Raw genomic sequence first — 20730 nt, 5'->3', positions numbered from 1 at the left:
TAGGTTCAGAGTGACGACATGTTCTACCCTATTTCCTCTCATTCCGGACTGTTTCAGAATGAAACATATGACACATGTATTAAAAGGTTTGTTTTCCATTACTGCCATAACAACTTCACACAACTATGAATGCTTAAACCGACATGGATGTATTATTTTATGGCCGTGCTGGTTATAAATCTTACACAGGCTATACTGGAATAAAACTAGGGTGTCAGCGGGGATGTTTTCCCCCTCCAGGCTCTAGGGAAGAAGGCATGTAAGGACCATCCACATTCCGTGGCTCGCGGCCCCTTTTTCCCTTTTCAGGGTCAACAGCCATGGCCATGACTCTCATGTGCATCCCCCTGACCTCCTTCCTGGGTTCCTTCTTCTCCCTGACTCTCCTCCTCTGTCTCCCTGTTCCATTTGTAAGGATTTTTGATTACATCGGGCTACCCCATAATCCAGGAAAATCTACCCTAGGTCTGTAACTTTATCACATCTTCAAAGCCCCCTTTTGCCACGTAAGGTGACATAGTCACAGGGCCTGGGGATTAAGCTGTGGACACCTTTGGGAGCCATTCTGATGCCACCAAGCTGTTCAGTTCAATTTTTTACATCTTGTCTGAATCATCCAAGTTCTTAGTAAATCTATTATAACAACCACTGGCTTGTGTATGAGTCAACTTCCTTTAAATTAGTTTGCAATAAAGGAACAATTGACTTTATAATGTAATCTTTCTGTTAAATGACAGCTTTAAGATTAGCCCAGGCCTGGGGCACCTCGGTGGCTCAGTCTGTTGAGCATCGGACTCCGGCTCAGGTCATGATCTCATGGCTTATGAGTTCGAGCCCTGCATCAGGTTCTGTGCTGACAGCTTGGAGCCTGGAGCCTGCTTTGGATTCTGTGTCTCCCTCTCTCTCTGGGTAACCCACCCCCCGCACCTGTGCTGTGTCTCTCTCTCAAAAGTAAATAAACATTAAAAAAATTTAGCCCAGGCCTGTGGAAGAGGACAGAAAAAGTCACAGTTCCAAAGGATATGCCTTATATAGAACCTCCACCAACCTGACACCCCAAGAAAAGAGGATATGAATATTTGTTTATTTCCCATGGACAAATCAAGAAATCCAAGCACGTCGATCCACTCTGGAGTGTGATTCACTGGCACGGCTTGCCTCTCACCACAGAAAATGAATTATATAATTATTACAAAGTCCTCACCCTTGATTCTATATGGAATGCATCTGTCCAGGAGTTACATATTTTTAGAAACTAGTTACACTACCTTCATATGTGTCACCTAATTATCTACCTGCTCAGTATTTGTACAAATTGCTTCATATTCGCCAAAGCAAGGGTCAGCAAACAATGGTCTATAGGCCAAACCTAGCCTATAAACTAAGAATGGTTTTTACATTGTTCAGTATTTGAAAAACCATCAAAAAAGAGTAACAATTGTCTTTCTCTGACTTATTATAGAGCATAGTACTCTTTAGCTCCATCCACATCACTGCAAAAAGATTGCATTAGTTTTTATTACATATATGTGTAATATATATGCGACATCTTTTTTTCTTTATCCATTGGTCAGTCAGAGGACTCGGGCTATTTCCATAGTTGGGCTGTTGTAGATAATGCTGCTATAAACATTCCAGTGATTTCATTCATATGTGGAATTTGAGGAAGAAAGAAAGAAACAAACAAACAAAAAACAAGCAAAAGGGGGGAAAAGAGAGGGAGACAAACAAACTCTAGAGAACAAACCGATGGTCACCAGTGGGGAGATGGTTGGGGAGATTAAGGATGCACTTGCTGTGCTGAGCACCAGGTGACACATGGAGGTATTGAATCAGTATATCGTACACCTGACACTCATATTACACTGTATGTTAATTAACTGGAGTTTAAATAAAAACTTGAAAAAAGAAAAAAAGTAACATTTTGTTTAGTAGAAAAATTACATGACATGCAAACCTGCATAAGGGAAGTGTTCCTGGAACACAACCATAATAACCATTTTATGGCTGATTTTTCACTACAACAGCAGAGTCGAATGGTTACAGCAGAAACCACATTACTAGGGCACCTGAGTGGCTCGGTCGGTTAAGCATCCGACTCCTGATTTCAGCTCAGGTCATGATCTCACGGTTTCCGGGTTCGAGCCCCATGTTGGTGCTCTGTGGAGCCTGCTTGGGATTCTTCCCCCCCTCTTTCTCTGCCCCTCCTTTTCTTTCACACTCTCTCTCAAAAAATAAAATAAATAAACGTTAAAAAAAAAAAAAGAAACTGTATTCCTAGTAAACCCTAAACTATGTCTTCACTTTAGAGATGAAATTTGTTGATTGACACAAAACTATTATTTTTTGTGGGTCGGTATTTGAAAAATGTGGGAGGTGGAGAGCATATTTACTTACTCACATTACTAATGTTGATACACAACTAAAATGCAATCCCACCCTGCTCTTGAGATCTGAACCCCTCAAAAAGAACCTAATTGAGGGGGGAAAATACTGTTAAAGCCTCAGCAAGTAAACATGGAATTCAGTTATAAAACTGCCAGCGAGTAAATGTAGGTGAGCAGGATATACTGGGTTTTTGAATCCAGAAGTCACCTACCTTTTGGCCATTGTCAGTATCAGGCAAAGGGGTAACCTATTTCTAACAGAATCTAACACACGCTCACCAAGGTGGTGGGGGAGAAAGCCTTCCAACAAAGTAGCAGAGTAACGCAATGCTTCCTAGAAGCAGCTGTATCCGACCTCGGCAGTCAGAACTACATAAATCCAGGCAAATAGGCAGATCAGAGTGGTGTATTTCCTCTCACAGAAGATTATTTCAAACGGTGACATAAACACTTGCAATCGGTTACAGCCAAGGTTTGGCTTTTCTCTTTAAACGGATCCTGCACGTTTTTAAACCTGAGAGTTTAAATTGAACACCCTGACATCAGAGAGCTTGACTACGTATTTCATTTGATGCTGCTTTCCCTCCAGATAATGGAGTAAGGAGGGAAGCCAGCCCGTGCCTGGGGAATCCTGTGCACGGAAGACGGCTTGCAGCCCGGCCAAGCAGCCCTGCGGGCACAGGCCAGCCCACGAAGGGCAGCACAGATTCCAGCCACAAGTGGACTGCTTAAACCTTTGCTGATCACCGGCACTAATAAGCATCGTTTTGCAAGTGTACTTGGCAACTGAGATGCAAAATAATCCTATGATGCATCACTCGGGGTGACATTTAAAACGCGCATCAGGGGCATTTACACATACCTCTTGATCATCTCTTTCAAGCCCTCGGTGGATGTGTTTTCAGGTCGTTTACATACTGGAAAGTAGAGGTTCAGAAAACATAAGGCAACTGTACTACCTGAACTTGTACCAGGTGGGACCAGAGGTGGCCCCACCCAAGGATACTTCTGCCCTTGGCCAAAACCCAACGTACCCCTGTGTCTCCGACAGGGAGGAGTTTTACCACCTAAGACTTTCACTTCTTGGAGATGCCAGGTTTTCAGTAGCAGGAAGTAAATTACTTTTTTTTTTTTTTTTTTTTTTTCTGACAACTAAACCACCAGTGTAAACTGGGAGGGGAGCTTCAACAGCTTAGCCAGAGATCGTGTCTGATTCTGAAAGATTTAAGTGTGTTTAAATACTGCTTGCCCCAAACATAACTTTACCTCATCTCAAATCTCTTCAACAGTGCTTGTCCCCAACCCCCTAAACACTGCTCTTCCTCCCGTGGGTGGGCAAGGGCCACTGTTTGGAACTCTGTGCACAGGAGACTAGAAATGCGGGATTCTATCAACATGATGAACAGTGTATCTGAGGGCAGGTCAGAATCACAAAGTGTTGAAAGGGTGAAAGGCAGAATGTTACCGTTTGCCTATTTCTTGTCCTTTTAGAAGTCATTAGGATTGAGGTCCTGATGAAAACAGGATCTGATAACAGATCCAAAGAATATCTTCTCATGTGTCCATCCTTAATAAAGAAGAATAAAAAATGTCAAGTATGGGTGAAAGCCTTCACGTCATCAAGGGTAAAATACAGCGCTGATATGAGGGCAAACGTGAAATTACCTGAGTCATTTCAAGGGGTCAGCACAGCTCATCAATGACTTCTGTCCTAAGCAGCTCAAAATCATGACTGTCAGCAGTCAATTTGAAACGTGGGTTTGAGGGGCTCCCGGGTGGCTGAGTCGGTTGAGTGTCCAACTTCCGCTCAGGTCATGTTCTCGCGGTTCATGAGTTCGGCTTGGGCTCTGTGCTGACAGCTCAGAGCCTGGAGCCTGCTTTGGATTCTATGTCTCCCTCTCTCTCTGCCCCACCCCTGCTCATGTTCTGTCTCTCTCTCAAAAATGAATAAACATTAAATTTTTTTTAAGTGGGTTTGATAGAGGACATTTATTGGTTGATTTATAAGGCAGATTTTTTTTTTCTGGTTCTCTTTTCCAGGCTGACTGGCATGAACCTTCCTTCTCCCGTTATAAGCAGCAAGAACTGGTTACGACTGCATTTTACATCTGACAGCAACCATCGGCGCAAAGGATTCAATGCACAATTTCAAGGTAAGAATGCCCCATTTGATATACAGAAAATAACGGAAGGTATTTTGGCGTTTTCACCCTCAAGTTTCAGGATTCCCTTGCCAGAGATGGAACTAGAGATATAAGCTTGAAAATACCTTCTAGAACTTTCGTAAACAATTGACTTTGGAAATTCTACAAAGGGTACTAGCAACTTACTAGTAAAGCTTTCTTGCTTTGACCGCATGCAATGTATTTTATTGTTTTCCTTGAATTATTACTATGTTTTAATCAGTAAGTCAATAAATATATATTAGCATTTATTTTAATTCATATTTACCTAACCGGAAAATATCCACAGTTGCCCTGTTGTTTTCTTTATCCGCTCCTTAAAAATGGTACAGCATATAGGCCATGTGAATATGCAAATGCAACATCATACCCTTTCAGCTGTAAAATATACTCACAGTACCTAAACCCAGCTACCTGCTTTAATAATTTACATGTACGTGAACATCAAAAGGAAAAATGTGAGATTTTTTTGCAGCTGACTGAAACAAAGTCTGTAGTCACCAGTGTGTAGGTTTGAAACTTCCTCTTGGTATGGAACTTCTAGTGTTTATACCTGGATAATATAGTGTCCTTGCCCATGTGTTTTTAATAGTCAATAATCCTTATCGATACCATAAAAAGGATCCAACTTATTAGGAGAACCATTGAAAACAATTCCATTTTGCATTTGCAAATAACAATCAAATGAACCTGTCAGAAAGCAGGATGCCCTCCCAAGCAAACTTCTCATGCTTCCCCCAAATCATGACCATGAGCACATCAGTTAAGGCCGCATTCCCTAAACACTAGCCACATGCAAGCCAGGATGCCAAACGAGGAGATTCTAATAAGCCCCCACGCTCCAGAATCTAGTAGGTCAGAGAGACCGTTTGCAGACAGCTCCCATGAAAGGCAGAATGAAAAGCGAAATCATGCCAGCCACTCCAGGAGAATTTAGTAACGTTCCAACAAATGGTCTGGACGTGTCCTATCTAAAAGCCACTTTAAAATCCGTAATGCCTTCATTGTGTCCTTTTGGACAAGAGGTAGAAAACAAAGAGTAATTTTCAGGGGCTTGAATACAGATAGTGCTGGGAGCACACATGGAGGAGGAGTGCTGGCTTTATTTGCCACCGGGGTCCCCGGGGCAGAGGGACCTTCGAGGAATTGCCAGACTTCAAATGCAGGGCCAATTGTGTTTTACCAAAGTGTATTCATCTACCATCAGGAGCCTTGCCCATCTCACATCGTCTTCTGATGCTGCCAGAGTTCTTACCTTTATCTTCTTTGACTGCAAATATACGGTTTTATAGGAGTCATTACACTTGGCTTCTTTTCCTGAGATCAGGCAAGGCTGACCTCCTTTTTTAGAGATCTCTATTTGCCTTTAGCTTTTAAGGCCACATACCATGCCTGTAGTCATAACAGGGGGCATACCTAACATATGACACATATATATGTTGTACAGTCTGCATCTGGAGCCCTTTCTTGTCCAGCAAGAAAGCAGGACACGGGATTAAAAATGCGAGAGGAGACAAGAGCCCGGGTAAGGGTCTTTGCTCCGTTTTTATTAGGGTCAGGAGGCTTGCAAACATGGTGATGGACGTGCACAAAGAGACAATAAATCTGTGAACACTAACTCAGGGGCCTGAGGGCAAGATGTGCGGGGTTAGGGGTTTGGGTTACTACAAAGCAAAATCCTGGCCCTGGGCTGGAGGTTGTTTACAGCAGACGTGAGGCCCCACCTCCTTCACAGAAACAGGCCTAGGGGACAAGGAAGACAGAGCAGGCCACCTCAGGGTCAACAAGGCACCTTTCTTCTGCTAATTAGCTCCCCTCAGGGCAACTTTGCCTGCAGAGGTCTACAGCCCTATTTACCTGTTTACCTCCTTGGATCCTTCCTTCCTGTAAAAGCAGCTTCCTGCTCTTGTACTAAGTTGGAGGGATGTTACCCGCCCTGAATACCTAATCTTGTTTACCTCATCTTGGAGGTTTTCATCCTGAGATTCCCTATCCTTATACCTTTGTCCTATACTGGGACCTTTGCCCTGTTTACCTATTCTGGGACCTTTGCCTGGGAAGTTCCATCTGAGTTTTGTCTATATCCACCCATATCCACAGAGATATATAGCCCCGACTCAGAAAAATCCTAAATCAATATTCAGAAGGCAAACTGACTGACCAATAGGTAGGTAGGTTGATCAATAGGGTTGTTCTATAACTACTGATTGATCTTCTCAAAAGGTCCTGATCCTGATTAACAGATTGGCATTGAACCACAGAAGAAATTTCTAGGTATCGTTCCTCAAACCGGATCAGTGAATTTGGCATCTATACCAGTGATTGGAAGAAAGGCAAAAAATAGAATACCAAATTCGAAGAGGGTCCAAATTGGTAGATATAAGTTAACATTCTGGTTGACGGAAAATTGTAATAGCTTAGACATATCAGCCATTGATAAATAAATAAATATGAATCAACTGTATATAACTATATATAACCATATAACTATTTATATAATTAGCTAACCATACATACATATATTATTTAATATATGTAAATATAGTTATATATAACCAATATACATATGGTTAAAATTATACACACACACACACACACACACGGAGTGATGAATAGAAAATTTGCACATAGTGCAAAAATATAAAAAGATGCAGAACTATAAAAAGGAATGAACATGAACATGGCTTAACAGTAATATATTCGAAAACCTCTCCAGGCGGACTTTGAAGTTCAACTCCAAGACAAACTGATTTCAGGGAGCTGCCAAATGTTTACTCTCATTAGCACACAGACCCTTATCTCAAAGGAGGAGTCATGCCTAAGACCACATCGAAGCAGACAATATGTGGAAGATAGGGGTCAGTACCAGATGTTACCCTTTTGAGAAGGAAACCAACCAAATGGGCAGCATCCAGGATGATGTCAAGAAACCTTCAAGAGGGGACGCAAGGACCACTGGCTTAAGGAGTGTGGTAAATGTTATACAGGAAAGTATTGCATTCATTTTTGCTGGTCCAGAGGGAAGAAATATCACTAATTAATGGAAGCAGAAGCTACAGATAGTCTTTTCTGCTGATTCTAGAACATGCCTATGGGCCCCAGAAGGCAAGAGATGGCTCAGTAGCTCAGGATGAGACGAGTCTCCTCTCAAAGTCCCCCCCGCCCCCCCACCCCCCATCCCCAGCCACCCTCCTGGCCCCCTCCCTGCATGACTTTGCAGTCAGGAGCATTCAGGTGTTTCATTCGACGGGCCAGCGGGAACCTTCCTGACACACGAGGAAAATAGGTTGTGCATCTAAGTCTTTCCTTTTTTCTCTGCCTAGATTGAACTCCAGGGGCCCCAATTTGTATTGGACATTTGTTCCAAGGAAACAACAACAAAACACAAACAATAATAGACACCAAGGTTATTACCAACACAACTGCAAAAAAGAAAAGCATAGTAGATGAGCAATCCAGAAAAGCAACAAGAGAAACAATAGTAGTAGTGAAAACTTACAGTGTGTTTACCGAAGGCTGTTTTAAGATCTGTGTATATATTCCATTAGAGTCTGAATCCTGGGTTAGTCAGTGGAGGAGGGGAACGTTTTTTAGAAATATACATTTCTATGCTTATGACTTTTTAAACATAATTGCAGTCACGTGGATCATTTATGGTCACTATCAAGACTATACAAATTCCATCAGTATTCCTCGGTGTAAATATGATTACAACTTATGTAGGATACCTATAAAAACTCTTTGTGATTCTAAGCTGCTAATGAAGCCTTCGGGTGGGATCTCTGGATGACAAACTTCTTCTCTGTTCAGCAGTACCGTGCATGAGTAGAATTTTATAACTTCTAACAACAAAGAATAGCTTCTTTTTAACTTGGTGCTTTTCTTGGTCAAATAAACAACCACCACAACATATTCTTTCTTCTCTTTGTGTCTTTAACTTTCATCTCTATACTCTTTATTCTCTGGATTTTACACTTTGTTCTGTGCTTTCATCTCTTCAATCAGGCAATAAATTATGCCAAAAGTAGTAGTGAGGTTGACTGACAAGTAAAACTGGTCTATAGTTGCTACTCCTAAAACATGTTCACTTTTAAAATAGCAATGTGAACAAAGAAGTGGAAAATGCAGTAAAAGCCACTTGATATATTTGCAATATCTTGTGTATATATTGGGTTCTCATGGAATGACAGATTTATGTAGGACACATTATTTCTTTAAATCAGCTGAAAATTGAGCTCATTCATTATATGTTGCCTCCCTCATTAATTATAATTAAATAAGTGCCTTGTTAGCACAATCAGTCTCATAGACATTTTTGACGTCTGCAAGATGGATTTTCTAAAGATATATTGATATTGAACCACAGGCACCACTTCCCTCTTAAGTAACAGTATGTGTTGAGCTCTACTTGTACATATATTTACCTGGCTACTTATAAAAATACAATTTTCACAAAATGAAACTCTCATTGCTTTCTGAAACTGATAAATCATTTTGAGTGTCTGTCATAAAGTACCAGTTTACACAGAGAACACCTGTCTCATAAATCAAGGGAAAACCTGACCATGGATTTAAATCTTGTGTTGACACAAATAATTAGCTTTCTTTTTAGGTGATAGCTCTATGTAACTATTCATTTTACTTCGTATTTAAAAAAAAATTTTTTTTAATGTTTATTTATTTTTGAGAGAGACAGACAGAGCATGAGCAGGGGAGGGGCAGAAAGAGAGGGAGTCACAGAATCCGAAGCAGGCCCCAGGCTCCGAGCTGTCAGCACACAGCAGGGCTCGAACCCACAGGCCGAGAGATCATAACCTGAGCTGAAGTCAGATGCTCAACCGACTGAACCACCCAGGGGCCCCGTTTTTACTTTGTAGTTAAAGTGGAGAGCTTTAGGGGCACCTGGATGGCTCAGTCAGTTAAGCGTCTTTCTTCAGCTCAGGTCATAATCTCGCAGTTTGTGTGTTTGAGTCCCGCATGGGGCTCTGTGCTGACAGCTCAGAGCCTGGAGCCTGCTTCGGATTCTGTGTCTCCCTCTCTCTGCCCCTCCCCTGCTCTTGTTTCTCTCTCTCTCTCTCTCTCTCTCTCTCTCTCTCAAAACTAAATAAACATTAAAAAAATAAAAAAAAAAGAAATTATATATTTTCATACAGCAGGTTACTAGACAAAAATGAAAAAAAGACAAATGACCTCCACATGCATAATGTTGAATGGAAAGATCCAGGCACAGAAGCGTGTGCATTGTATTGCCCACATAAATATACTCGCATAATATAAATAGTATTTCAGGAATATATGCATAGAAAATTTAGGATTCTAAAAACTAAGTGTTTACGTGGGTGTTCATTACTAAAAGAATATTTTTACTGTGTGTATGTGTATGTAAAATACTTGAACTTAAAAAGTGTTTTTAGAAACGGTTAGAACAATTCCTATCCAAGAAAATGACAAGGTGTTTAGAATTCTTTTACAAACAGGGCTAGGCCAAAATACCTACAGAAGCCCTACTCAATGCCATGGTGCAACTGAACGTCAAAATTAGAAGCCCCAACCCGCACACAAGGAAGGGGGTTAGTAAGTGACAGGGCTTGCACAACACAGCTTGTAAATGGCAGGCAGCATCAGGATGTAAATAGAAGTCTCTGATCTTTCTTTTCAATGTCATCCTTTCCAACCCTATTTTCACAATTGACTTGCTGCCCTGATTTACGAGTTCCGATCAAAACATCTTTCTTTGGGGAGCAGTGATTTATTTTTGTAAAGCAGAAATCCCACTGAAGAAAGCAACACCCAGGGACAGCTCTAAGTTAGTGGCAACGTTATCTATTTTCTCAGGTCGATCTATTCCAAGCAGAAAACTGGCAGACCACTGCGGGAACAGGTGCAGCAATGATGGGAGGGGGTTGGCAGAAATCATAAATCTGGAACATGAGGCACCGAATAAGAGAATGAGCAAATGTATTCACGAAGAATGTGTGTGTGTGTGTGTGTGTGTGTGTGTGTGTGTAACTACTGGACAACAAGAAGGTAGAAGGCAGTGTTGGAAAGAAGTTAAAAAATTGAAACACGATTCTGCAGAGGAAGGAAAATGAAAAAATAGAGCAAAGGAACAGTTTCACAGCATGGCTAAGGGCAGGCCCAACTGACAGAGAGGTTCCACTGGCACAGACACCTTGAGAAACGAGGAAGCCACTATGCAGACACTCTGACCACAGTGTTCATCCTGCTCCCTTCCCTTCGACCATGAGCGGTTGACTGTGTGGCTCAGAGAGAACAGGATTGGAGGTAGGATTCCTTGGTCTCAGTCCGTCCTGACTCAGTCTGGAGTCTCAGAAACTCCAGGTTAACTGGAGAGATGTCCCTCTAGACCTATAGTCCTCCTATATAGTGAAATCTGTTTCCTGTCCTAAGAATGGGGAGAAGAACAATGCTCACCCGGGCACAGAGGTGGAGATTAAAAAGGTAATACATTGGAGGCATCTAGCACAGTGCCCAGAATGGGCTCCCATGTGTCTCATAAACTTGGGTTTGTAATCTCGAGCCGGGGAAAACACCTCAGTTAACCTGTCTCTCTGTCTCACAGACTTCGCATGGAAAACCCAGTAAGTGCTTCGCGGGACTGTATTACTTTCACAAACTTCCTGGAACTTCTTAGAGTGATTTTCAGTTCCCAACTGCTTTGTCTCTTACTCCCCTGCCTCCCTCTTTCGTTTACACTACCTCACTGACCCAAGTCCAATGACCATTCATTGGGATGCCACCTCAAGTCATTTGGAATTAAACTCTCTCCAGCTCCCTTATAGGACACCGGCAGTGTGGGTTGCACGGTGCCAGGGACACAGAACCAAACATGACGAGCCACGTTTCAGCCCCTGGATTCCAGCGAAGAAGTCAGGGAGACACATAAGCTGACCATCTGCATACATCGTGGGTGAGATTATGCACAAAATGCCCTACAATTAGAAAGATGTACCTCGACTGACCTGGCAGGGCGTTTGTAGGAGGTTTCCTGGGGGAGAGGGTGCCTGCACTGTGTTCAGGTCACCAGGAGAGAGGGAGGAGGGGGTTTTGAGTACGAGAAAGGTGCGAGCAGACCCAGAAAAGCATGACATGTCACGGTGTGTTCAGGCTCCTGCAAATATTGATGGTTCAATACCGAGGTGTGAAGGGAGTCAGACAGAGCAATGAGAAATAAAGCTGGGGAGGATAGCTGGATCTTGGAAGGATTTTATGCTATCCTTAAAAATGTAACTGTACCGTGGGTAAACAAGAAAGATCACTGGAGTGTTTGTGAAGAGGGAAAATGGAGAACAATGCACACATTTTCATCGCCCAAGCTGCTGGTAAGTTCCCCTTTGTTAGCTTGCAGGTAGTGCCCAGGGATAGCTCTGAAAGAAGGACCATGTACTGGAACATTCTAAGACAGTAAGCACAGGAACAAAGATTGTCCCTAGGTCATCATGTTTAAAGAAGAGGAACAATGTTGCTGAGGTACATGAATTTGCCCCTCAACAAATTTGATCCCTAAAGGGATCCAATGCCCTTCAGTCCAAGGCTTTGCCACAGTCAAATTTAAGGAATTAGCATATTTGAGAGAGAGTGTGTCCATCAGAAGTGTGTGTATGTGTGTGTTTGGTGGTGACGGTCTTGGAAACTTCTTCAGAGCCCAGTCAGCCGGGTGCTAGACAAGACAGTGATGCGAAGCCTGGTGGGACAGATTCCCAGGCTCAGCAACAGTGGTCTGGTCGTATCCCAGCTTTCTCCTGGGGACACATGAAGGGGTCAGTATGAATGAACACATTTCACCAACAGTCACGGTACCCCCAGTGTGCACCAGTAACACCTCTGTTTACAGTAGTGGTCAATAAAGGAAAGGCCTCTGCTCCCACGGAGTGGCCATTGTAGACAGGATGAGACAATCCATCCAACCAGTCAAGAAACAGCAAGTGGCAACTGCAGGGTGGGAAACTTTATCACTCGGTCAAGAAATAGCCTTCCTCGCATCATCTCCTGAGCTGAGACCCGAATGGACTGTGTAGGTCAAAAAGAGCAAAGCAGACACAGAACAGAGCAAGTCCCAGTCCCTGGAGGGAGGAGGAACCGCAGAGGGACAGGAACACACTGAGGTGTGGAAAAGCTCAAGAGATGCGTTGGGGCAAATTCCTGCAGGGCCGTGTGGGGGCATCCACAGGGGGTGACTGGATTTATGTCACGTACAAAGTGAGACTTCAGAATGTCTGGATGAGAAAGTGATGTGACCCGATTTCCATTTTGAACATACCATTTGAGTTTTTCTGTAGAGAACGCAGTTCTAGACCTTAATATTCTGTCCCCTCGATGTGTTAGGGCATTCCTTATAAATTAATAAATGATCATGGTGGTTCTTACTGCCTTCTCTCTTGTCTTGACTACTTGACCACATCCTGAGATATAGAACGTGTCAGAGTGCTATCTGGTCATGCAATCATGCTTTCTGGTCTACCGTGTTGAGGGCACCCTGAGCTAAAGGGCCTGGAGGGTTGTAGTCCTGGCTCAGGTGATATGCAGTTTTAATGTTCTCATTTGTCCAAACTGCCACTTGGCCAAAAATCTTTACCTACTGCACAGTGTGCTCGTGGGCTGGCTGTGCAACAATCTCATAGACACGTCCCACTTATGTTGTAAAAGACAGTAAATAAAACAGGTATGATTTTGTGTGTCTCTCAATATATTTAAAAAACCCTAATGGTAAAAATTCATTCTGAACAGCTGTTTGGTGTCTACTAAGAAGAATGAAGAGAATGTGTTTAAATTTGAGTAGTAATTATTTTGACTAAACATTGAGGGTAATATCTTACTAAGTTGAAATAAGAGAACATATTTCTTAAGGAAAGCGTGCAGTTTTATTCAACAGAGATGTTAAATTAATAGATAGAGTTCTCACCTCGAGGCAGCCCTAATGGAGTAAATGAACTTTTGAGTTAGTTCCAGACTTTTGATTTAAATCAATGCATTTTCATGTATCGATTTATTTTAAAGTTGTGTTGGAAATATTAACACATGATAAATCTTAGTCGTTGTATATCAAACCACTTAAACTAGACCCTTTCTTTTTCTAAACTTCAAAATGTGGTTCATCCTGGAAAACGGGAAGCCAACAATGTGACACAGTAAATCACAGCTATTTAAAACAGACTAATACATGGCAACAGCAGGTGGGTGTTAAGTTTTTATGCATAAAGAACAGAAAAGCTTAGGAGGGTTATTATTCCCTCGGTAAATCGTATTTCTACAGTTTCGGCTTATGTGACGTTAAGACAGAAGTCGTTCTGGCTTTCAGTTCAACGAACCCCTAACCGTACCCATTCTTCATGCTTTTTGTCTCTTGCTGGCAGTTTGATCGGTCCAGTTTGCAGACTGCGTTTAGTGCTTATGGGCTAAATGGGCGCATCTGCCTCTTGCAGGACATGCATGCTTTGGAAGCTAAGACAGGACGCTGCCCATACCAGGAGGCTGTCAACCCAAGTCGTCGGCATTTACAAGGACAAGGGAGCCTCAGAGTGTGGTTCCTTCCCTCCGAGCGGCTGTAAACCGCTCACCCAAAGCAGTTACAGCGTGGCACCGTAGGGCCGCCTGGCTCTGTTAGTGCTGCAGGAAGCCAGTCAGCCTAGAACGGACGCATCACACTGCTTGTTCTCTTAGTCATCTGGGTCAGGTTGAAGAGCAAAGCGGTGCCCAGTCGGCATCATGAGTAATCCAGGATGAGGCAGTTAGCTTCGGCACTACCAGTGGCCGCCTCATGGGACCAGAGCCTCACGCCTCTTACGGAATGCTAGTGCCCACGTCTCAGGGCAGAAACACAACCCCCAACACGAGTGCAGATGTGAGTTCACGCTGGGTTTGGAAGCAACGTGTGGCGGGAGGATGCGTGCTGTAGCCATTGAAAACTGTGGTGGGAGAGTTTATTTTTGTTCAGATGCAGACTGTTTCCCTCACATCACTTCAGTGTATTTCACGTTACTCATCTGAAAGTCCTTCCTCTACCACAACAATTCCCGGGAGGTTTCTCCAAGGGTACCGTCCATCTGGTAAACAGTCTGAGTGGTGGTTTCTAAAGGCTCACAAGGTTCCAGCCAGCATCTTTGCACAGTTGACCACCATGACCTTTACCATTGGAAGGGCTGTGTCTTTTCACTCCATGGGAGATCTGAAGTTAACTCTTGACCATGACATTGCGTACAATTCACTAACCCAAGATATATTTAACTGAAGAATATATATCACATAAGGTATAGAGTTCTAACTATTTTCCTATAGTTACTTTAAAATTTACCTTGAAACTAATAGGAGCTTTCTCCAGACATATACCCAGGGCTGCGATTCAGCTCGTCTGTCCATATTTATTGTGAAACTACTGACTTACGAATTACCTGACAAGCCACAGCCTATTTATCTGAATGGCCTCCTGGATGTCCTCGCCCTGCCTGACCTGGGTTGTCCTGCAGAATGCCTCAGTGTTAGCTCATGAAATTCCTTAAAGATTTAAGCTCTAGAGTAACAGTCAGCTTCAAACCTGCCCAGAGGTAGAAGAGTTAGTGGCTTGTGCTGTTTGAATCATGCCTGCGATATACCAGGTGCCCAACACATTTTAAAACGTCCTCCCTAAAAATATTCATAGTAGCTACGTGTGACTAGCCAGTTATGTGGAACTATTTATTAAACACACCATTAAGTTCTATAGAAATATACAGCAAAACAAATATGGACATCCTTCTTTCTAGAGAAATGTACACTAAGCCTCTAGAAGACTTAGGTTAGCATATGTAGCTAAGTCACTAACTCTTCCTCATTTTTAATCCATTGGTAACTGTCTTTGGCTGGTATTTTGTTGGTTCCTTTTGGTTTGGTTTGGGTTTTTTTTTTTTTTCCTCCAAAAATTAAAGAAAACAACTTCCTAGGTAAATCTTTCCCTGTTATAAATGCCCTCATACTTCCCAAGCCTGGGGCTCAAATCTGGTCCTGCTGGGTCCCTGTGTAAAACATCGCTGTAGTTCCCATCATGTACAACACACAGAGCAGACACCAAAGCTCTCAAAGATATGTCTCCAGCCTTCCTTTGCAGACTCCTCTTTTAGCCCACATTGCAGACACCGCACACTCCTCTTACGAAAACACTCACTTTGTCGGGACGCATCATCCGGTCCCCACCCTGGCCCTATGTTCCCACCAACACATGCAGCCCCCAGGGTCTTTGACTCCCTTCCTCTTCAGAGAAGCCTTCCCAGCCTCCCTCACCAGCACCGATCACGCACCTGCATGTACCTGCACAGCACTTAGCCTTTTCTTATGACTTTTGTTTTGAGCTACGCTGAAGTTTAATTGACAAATAAAATTGTACATATGCAAAGCGTGCTATATCATGATCTACTTGCACAGTATGGAAAGATCTCCCCCGTCACGCTAATGAACACACGCATCACCTCACATACTCACCTTTGTTTTTGTTTTTGTTTTCTTACGATGAAAACATGTAAGTTCTACTCTCTTAGCAAATATCATGTATACAATAGAATGTTATCAACTGTAGTCACCAGGGTATGTGTTAGATCCTGAGGCCTTATTCATCCTATGACTGATTGGTTGTACCTACCAATCTCTCCTGATTCCCCCTGCCCCCCGCTGCTGGAAACCACTTTCCTATTGTCTACTCTCCATTTCTGAGTTTGATTTTTTTTGTTTTCACATATATACATCACACAATCACTTGCTGTAAGTGAGGATAATAAGGTAGTTGTTTTGTCGTTTTGTTTTTGTTTTTGTTTTTTAAGAGCAGAAGCACCTTCTCTGTTGTCTCCAGCACTCAATGAAGTGATCTTCAGGGATAGAATGCACTTGATGTTTGTTGAATGAGTAGATGAACTCCTGAGCAAATCAAAAGCACGTGGAAGGGATCTACTACCCTGTATCCATTCAAATGGTAGCATGGCCTAGTGGAAAGAGGTTGACATATGGAGTCTGAAGATCACTGTGGCCTTAGCCAAGTCTTTTAGCTTCTGCAGATGTCTGTTTTTTCATCCATAAAATAGTGCTCACCACAGCCGCCTTGCAGGAAGAACACCGTGGGGCTCAGATGGGGAAGCCACACAAAGGCCGCGTTCCAATGTGGTGCAGATCTGATTGCTTTAGCTACTGCTGCGGTCTGTGCTTCTGTGTCTCGTGCAGCGAGATGGCTGGGATACCGCGTGCCCCGGAGGCCTCTGTGCCTCTTCGCCTCTCCACCGCAACTTGCCTCATCTACACGAACGCGCGTTACCTGTGGCAGTCAGGACACAGTCAGAACTCTTCACGGGGAAAAAAGTTGGGTGGCTTATATCATAAACTCCTTTCTCTCTGATCCTTCCCAACCATCTCAGGAGAGCCTAGACCTGAGTGGTGACCCTAAGGGTAGGCGAGCCGGACAGACCAGTGCTCTGTTACCTGCAAGGCCACAGAAGCAAGAGCAGAGGCTGTGAGCTTCTTACTGGGAAGCACACACAGTCTTCGGGGAATGTGTCACTACCTTGGTGTCCCGTAACGTCCTTGGGTACTGGTTTCCTTGTCATATAATCTTCCAGCCTCTTCAGACCCTGGATGTGTATAGTTCTAGCTGGAGGCTGATGGGGTGGTGGCTACGTGAACAAGTTTGATGGGGGGGTGGCTATTTCACAACGCATACATATATCAGAACATCGAGCTGCACACCTTAAATACACACAATTTTTATTTCTTAATGATACCTCAATAAAGCTGGGTTTGGGGATAAAGATAAACAGAACACCGTCCAACAAAAATAGAAGTTGGACAAATATAGACCAAAGCGCTTTTTTTTCCCTATTGCTAAGTAATTGTGTTCCTTCTCATGATAAGCTGATTATGCTTACAGACTTTCCTTACCTTTACGGTAAGACTGCCCAGTAGATCATTTTTTTTTCTAATGCAATAAAAACACAGTATGAAATAGATATATACATAGGCAATATCCTTTTCACTATTACCTTTTTTCAGAAAATTATATTTATCCCTGGCCGACAAATAATTGACTGAACTTAAAAACCTTAACCAAGTTGAAATTAGAGGTTTCTCTGACATCTTATTGTCTACAGGTTGAAGCTGTTGTGATGACCAGTGTTTCCCCACTTTCCTCAATTTCACCGTAATCAGCCTTGGCTGTCTAACAGGGACAGTCAGAAGCCTTTAGAAAGCACCCAGAGATTGTGATTTTCACGATTTAGGCTGCGGACCAACATGGCTACTTTTCGTGAAACCTTTCTACATGACTCCAATGTGGAGCCAGAGTGAGCAGAATAATGTAAGCTGCCTCTAAGAGTTCTGATACAAGCATCCCCCCTCATTCATGGGGGTGTTCCAAGACCCCAGCAGAGGCGTGAAACCATGACGGTATTGAATCCTATATGCTCTATGTTTTTTGTCTACACACACAACTTATGATAAAGTTTAACTTGTAATTCGGCACAGTAGGAGACTAGCAATAATAACTCATAATTAAGTAGAACAATTATAGTAATATACTATAATTAGTTTTTTTTTTTAGTTTTTAAATGTTTGTTTATTTTTGAGAGAGAGAGACAGAGTGTGAGCAGGGGAGAGTAAGACAGAGAGAGAGAGAGAGAGAGAGAGAGAGAGACAGAATCTGAAGCAGGCTCCAGGCTCTGAGCTGTCAGCACAGAGCCCGATGTGGGGCTTGAACCAACTGACTGCGAGATCATGACCCGAGCTAAAGTTGTGCTTCACCAAGTGAGCCACCCAGGCACCCCTATAATAATATACTGTAATAAAGTCTATGTGAATGTGGTCTCTCTCTCTAACGTCCTGTACTCACCCTTCTTCTTAGGGTGATGTGAGATAAATCGCCGAGTTGGTGAGATGAAGCGAGGTGAAGGATGTTGACATTGTGACGTAGCTTTAGGCTACAATTGCCCTGGATGCTGTGTCAGAAGGAAGATCATCTGCTTCCAGACCTGGCTCACGGAGGGTCACTGAGACCAGAGAAAGCAAAACCCCGGATCAGGGGGACTGCTGCTCTAACTTACAATTACTTCACCACCAGTAATCTTCAATGCTTTAAAAGGTGACGGCTGTTGCATAATATTTTGAAATTCAAAATTTAACTATTTGAATTGCCCACTTAAATTAAAAATCCCGTATATTAGAAATTACCTTGGTAGGGGTTGGAATGCAGATAGCAAATCTACTCTAATACTAGCAAAACAAAAGTAGATAATTCATCTTATATCCTATTTGCTTCATAACTTAATAGGAATGGCAGGCACCAGTGCATGTTACTTATGAATTTATCTGATACCTTCTTACTATTGAAAAATCATCCAATATAGTTCTACAAACTCTCTATCATCTTCATTGTTTTATGCTTTATTCTTTAGAATGACTTAAAACATAACAAATTATATTTGTTAATTCAACCTTTAATACAAAGGTATAAAGATGGGCATTTTTCTCAAATTCTTTTTGAGAATATTCTCTTCTTTGTTCTAAGTGATTTCTCTTTTCTACATAATCTTTAACAATGAGATCAAATTTCTAAAATAGGTTACCTTAATGAATGCCACTGTTAACTATAAACCTGTATTAACTGCTATGACAAGTTTAAATAAATATGCTATCTAAATGAAAACGCACATTTTAAGATCTAATTTAACAAAAATCATAAAAATAAAATAAAATCTAATTTAACTTGGTACCTTGAACATAATATACATTTACAAAATCCTTTTTGTCATATGATAAATATAAATTTTGTAAATATATCTAGTTTAAGCATAGGACATAAAAATAACTATCTCTGCCTTCAGGAGTTTATAATTTAATTAGTAGCTCTCAATATATATTTGGCTCAGACTCCCTATGGAAAATTTAATAAATGTTACAGACTTAGAGAGAGTCCATATGTATCAGATTTCACGTATATTTTTGTGAACTTCATGTTTGCATGAAATCCTAGGGGTTACAAATACATTTCAGGTAAGGAATTATGTCTATTGGAAATACAGTGTAAGAAATATGCTTTCAGTTAGCATTGGGCTGTAGGAGACCCACTTAACAGAAAGATGATAGATACAGATAGGTAAATAGGTTAATATACAGAAAGGGTTTTTGACGTGTGTGTGTGTGTGTGTGTCTGTGTGTGTGTGTATACACACATACACACACACATTATATCTATATCTATATCTATATCTATATCTATATCTATATCTATATATCTATATCTATAGATTAGGCAAAAGTGTGAAGGGGAAAATAATGTGTTTTGGGAAGCTGGGAAAAAAGGGGAGTATCCAGCTTCAAAGGGCAATTTGAGAGGGAAAAAAAATCAAGAGTGCTTGGAAAACGTTGAGTTTCTTCTGCCATTTGTGGAAGAAAGTGGTGGAAAAGTACATGTTGGCCAGAACGTGACTGCCATTAGAAAGAACCTGAACCCTATAAGTGGGTCTTCAGAAGCTGCTGAAGAACACCTACCTGAACAGGGTTTGACTTGAAGAAGGAGGACAACGGGTCTGACATAGGTCAGAGAAATGGGCATGGTGTGGCCCCAAGTATGTTCAACGACTGTAGGGCACTTTGTTCTTTTGAAGGATGACTATCCATTCAGAGGACAGAGATTTGGCGTGGTGTTCCTGTCCCAGTGCGCAGTGTAGAACACCCTTGTCATCTGTTACTGTGCCGGGAGTCACCTGTCTACACTCGCTCACTGCTCTGAAGAAGTCAGGCTCAGCAAGGTTCATGGCGAAGCCCCTCAGAGCACATGACAGACGTGCGGGAGTAAGTCCGCTGCTGAAAAGTGTAACACAGCTCCGATCGGAATCCCATCGCACGTTTGCTGCGATGCTGGGTGACGCTGCCGTCACACCTGTCACGAGATGTGACAGGCAAATGGACAAGAGTCTGGATTCGAACACCTAGCCACCGAAGCCTCCTGGGGTTCCGTTCTCCTTTCTCATCTGTCTTTTAACCTCTTGAAAGAACGCTTGGGGTACCTTCTTTACCACCTGTGCCCTGCTCTGCCCTCGCAGCCTCTGGGCCACCAACTCTGTCTCCTTACTCATGCCTCTCCTCCTTAGTTTGCACCTTCCCCTGCCCCGTAAGTGAGGGACCCCAGAAAA

At 42.4% G+C, this 20730-nt stretch overlaps 1 protein-coding gene across 3 annotated transcripts in view; it reads left to right on the top strand.

Annotated features, from left to right (window-relative positions):
* The window catches only part of CSMD1 (CUB and Sushi multiple domains 1), a 1996605-nt gene that overhangs the window by 1261673 nt on the left and 714202 nt on the right, over window positions 1–20730 (top strand). For all 3 annotated transcript variants that reach the window (XM_027049973.2, XM_027049974.2, XM_053217751.1), the window contains one exon: window positions 4428–4540. In XM_027049973.2, coding sequence (XP_026905774.1) covers window positions 4428–4540 — 113 coding nt within the window. The remainder of the gene's footprint in view (window positions 1–4427; window positions 4541–20730) is intronic.

The sequence above is a fragment of the Acinonyx jubatus genome, chromosome B1 (assembly GCF_027475565.1).
Source record: "Acinonyx jubatus isolate Ajub_Pintada_27869175 chromosome B1, VMU_Ajub_asm_v1.0, whole genome shotgun sequence".
Taxonomy (NCBI): domain Eukaryota; kingdom Metazoa; phylum Chordata; class Mammalia; order Carnivora; family Felidae; genus Acinonyx; species Acinonyx jubatus.
Note: the sequence above shows the minus strand (reverse complement) of the source record. Positions and strands in the feature narration are given on the sequence as shown.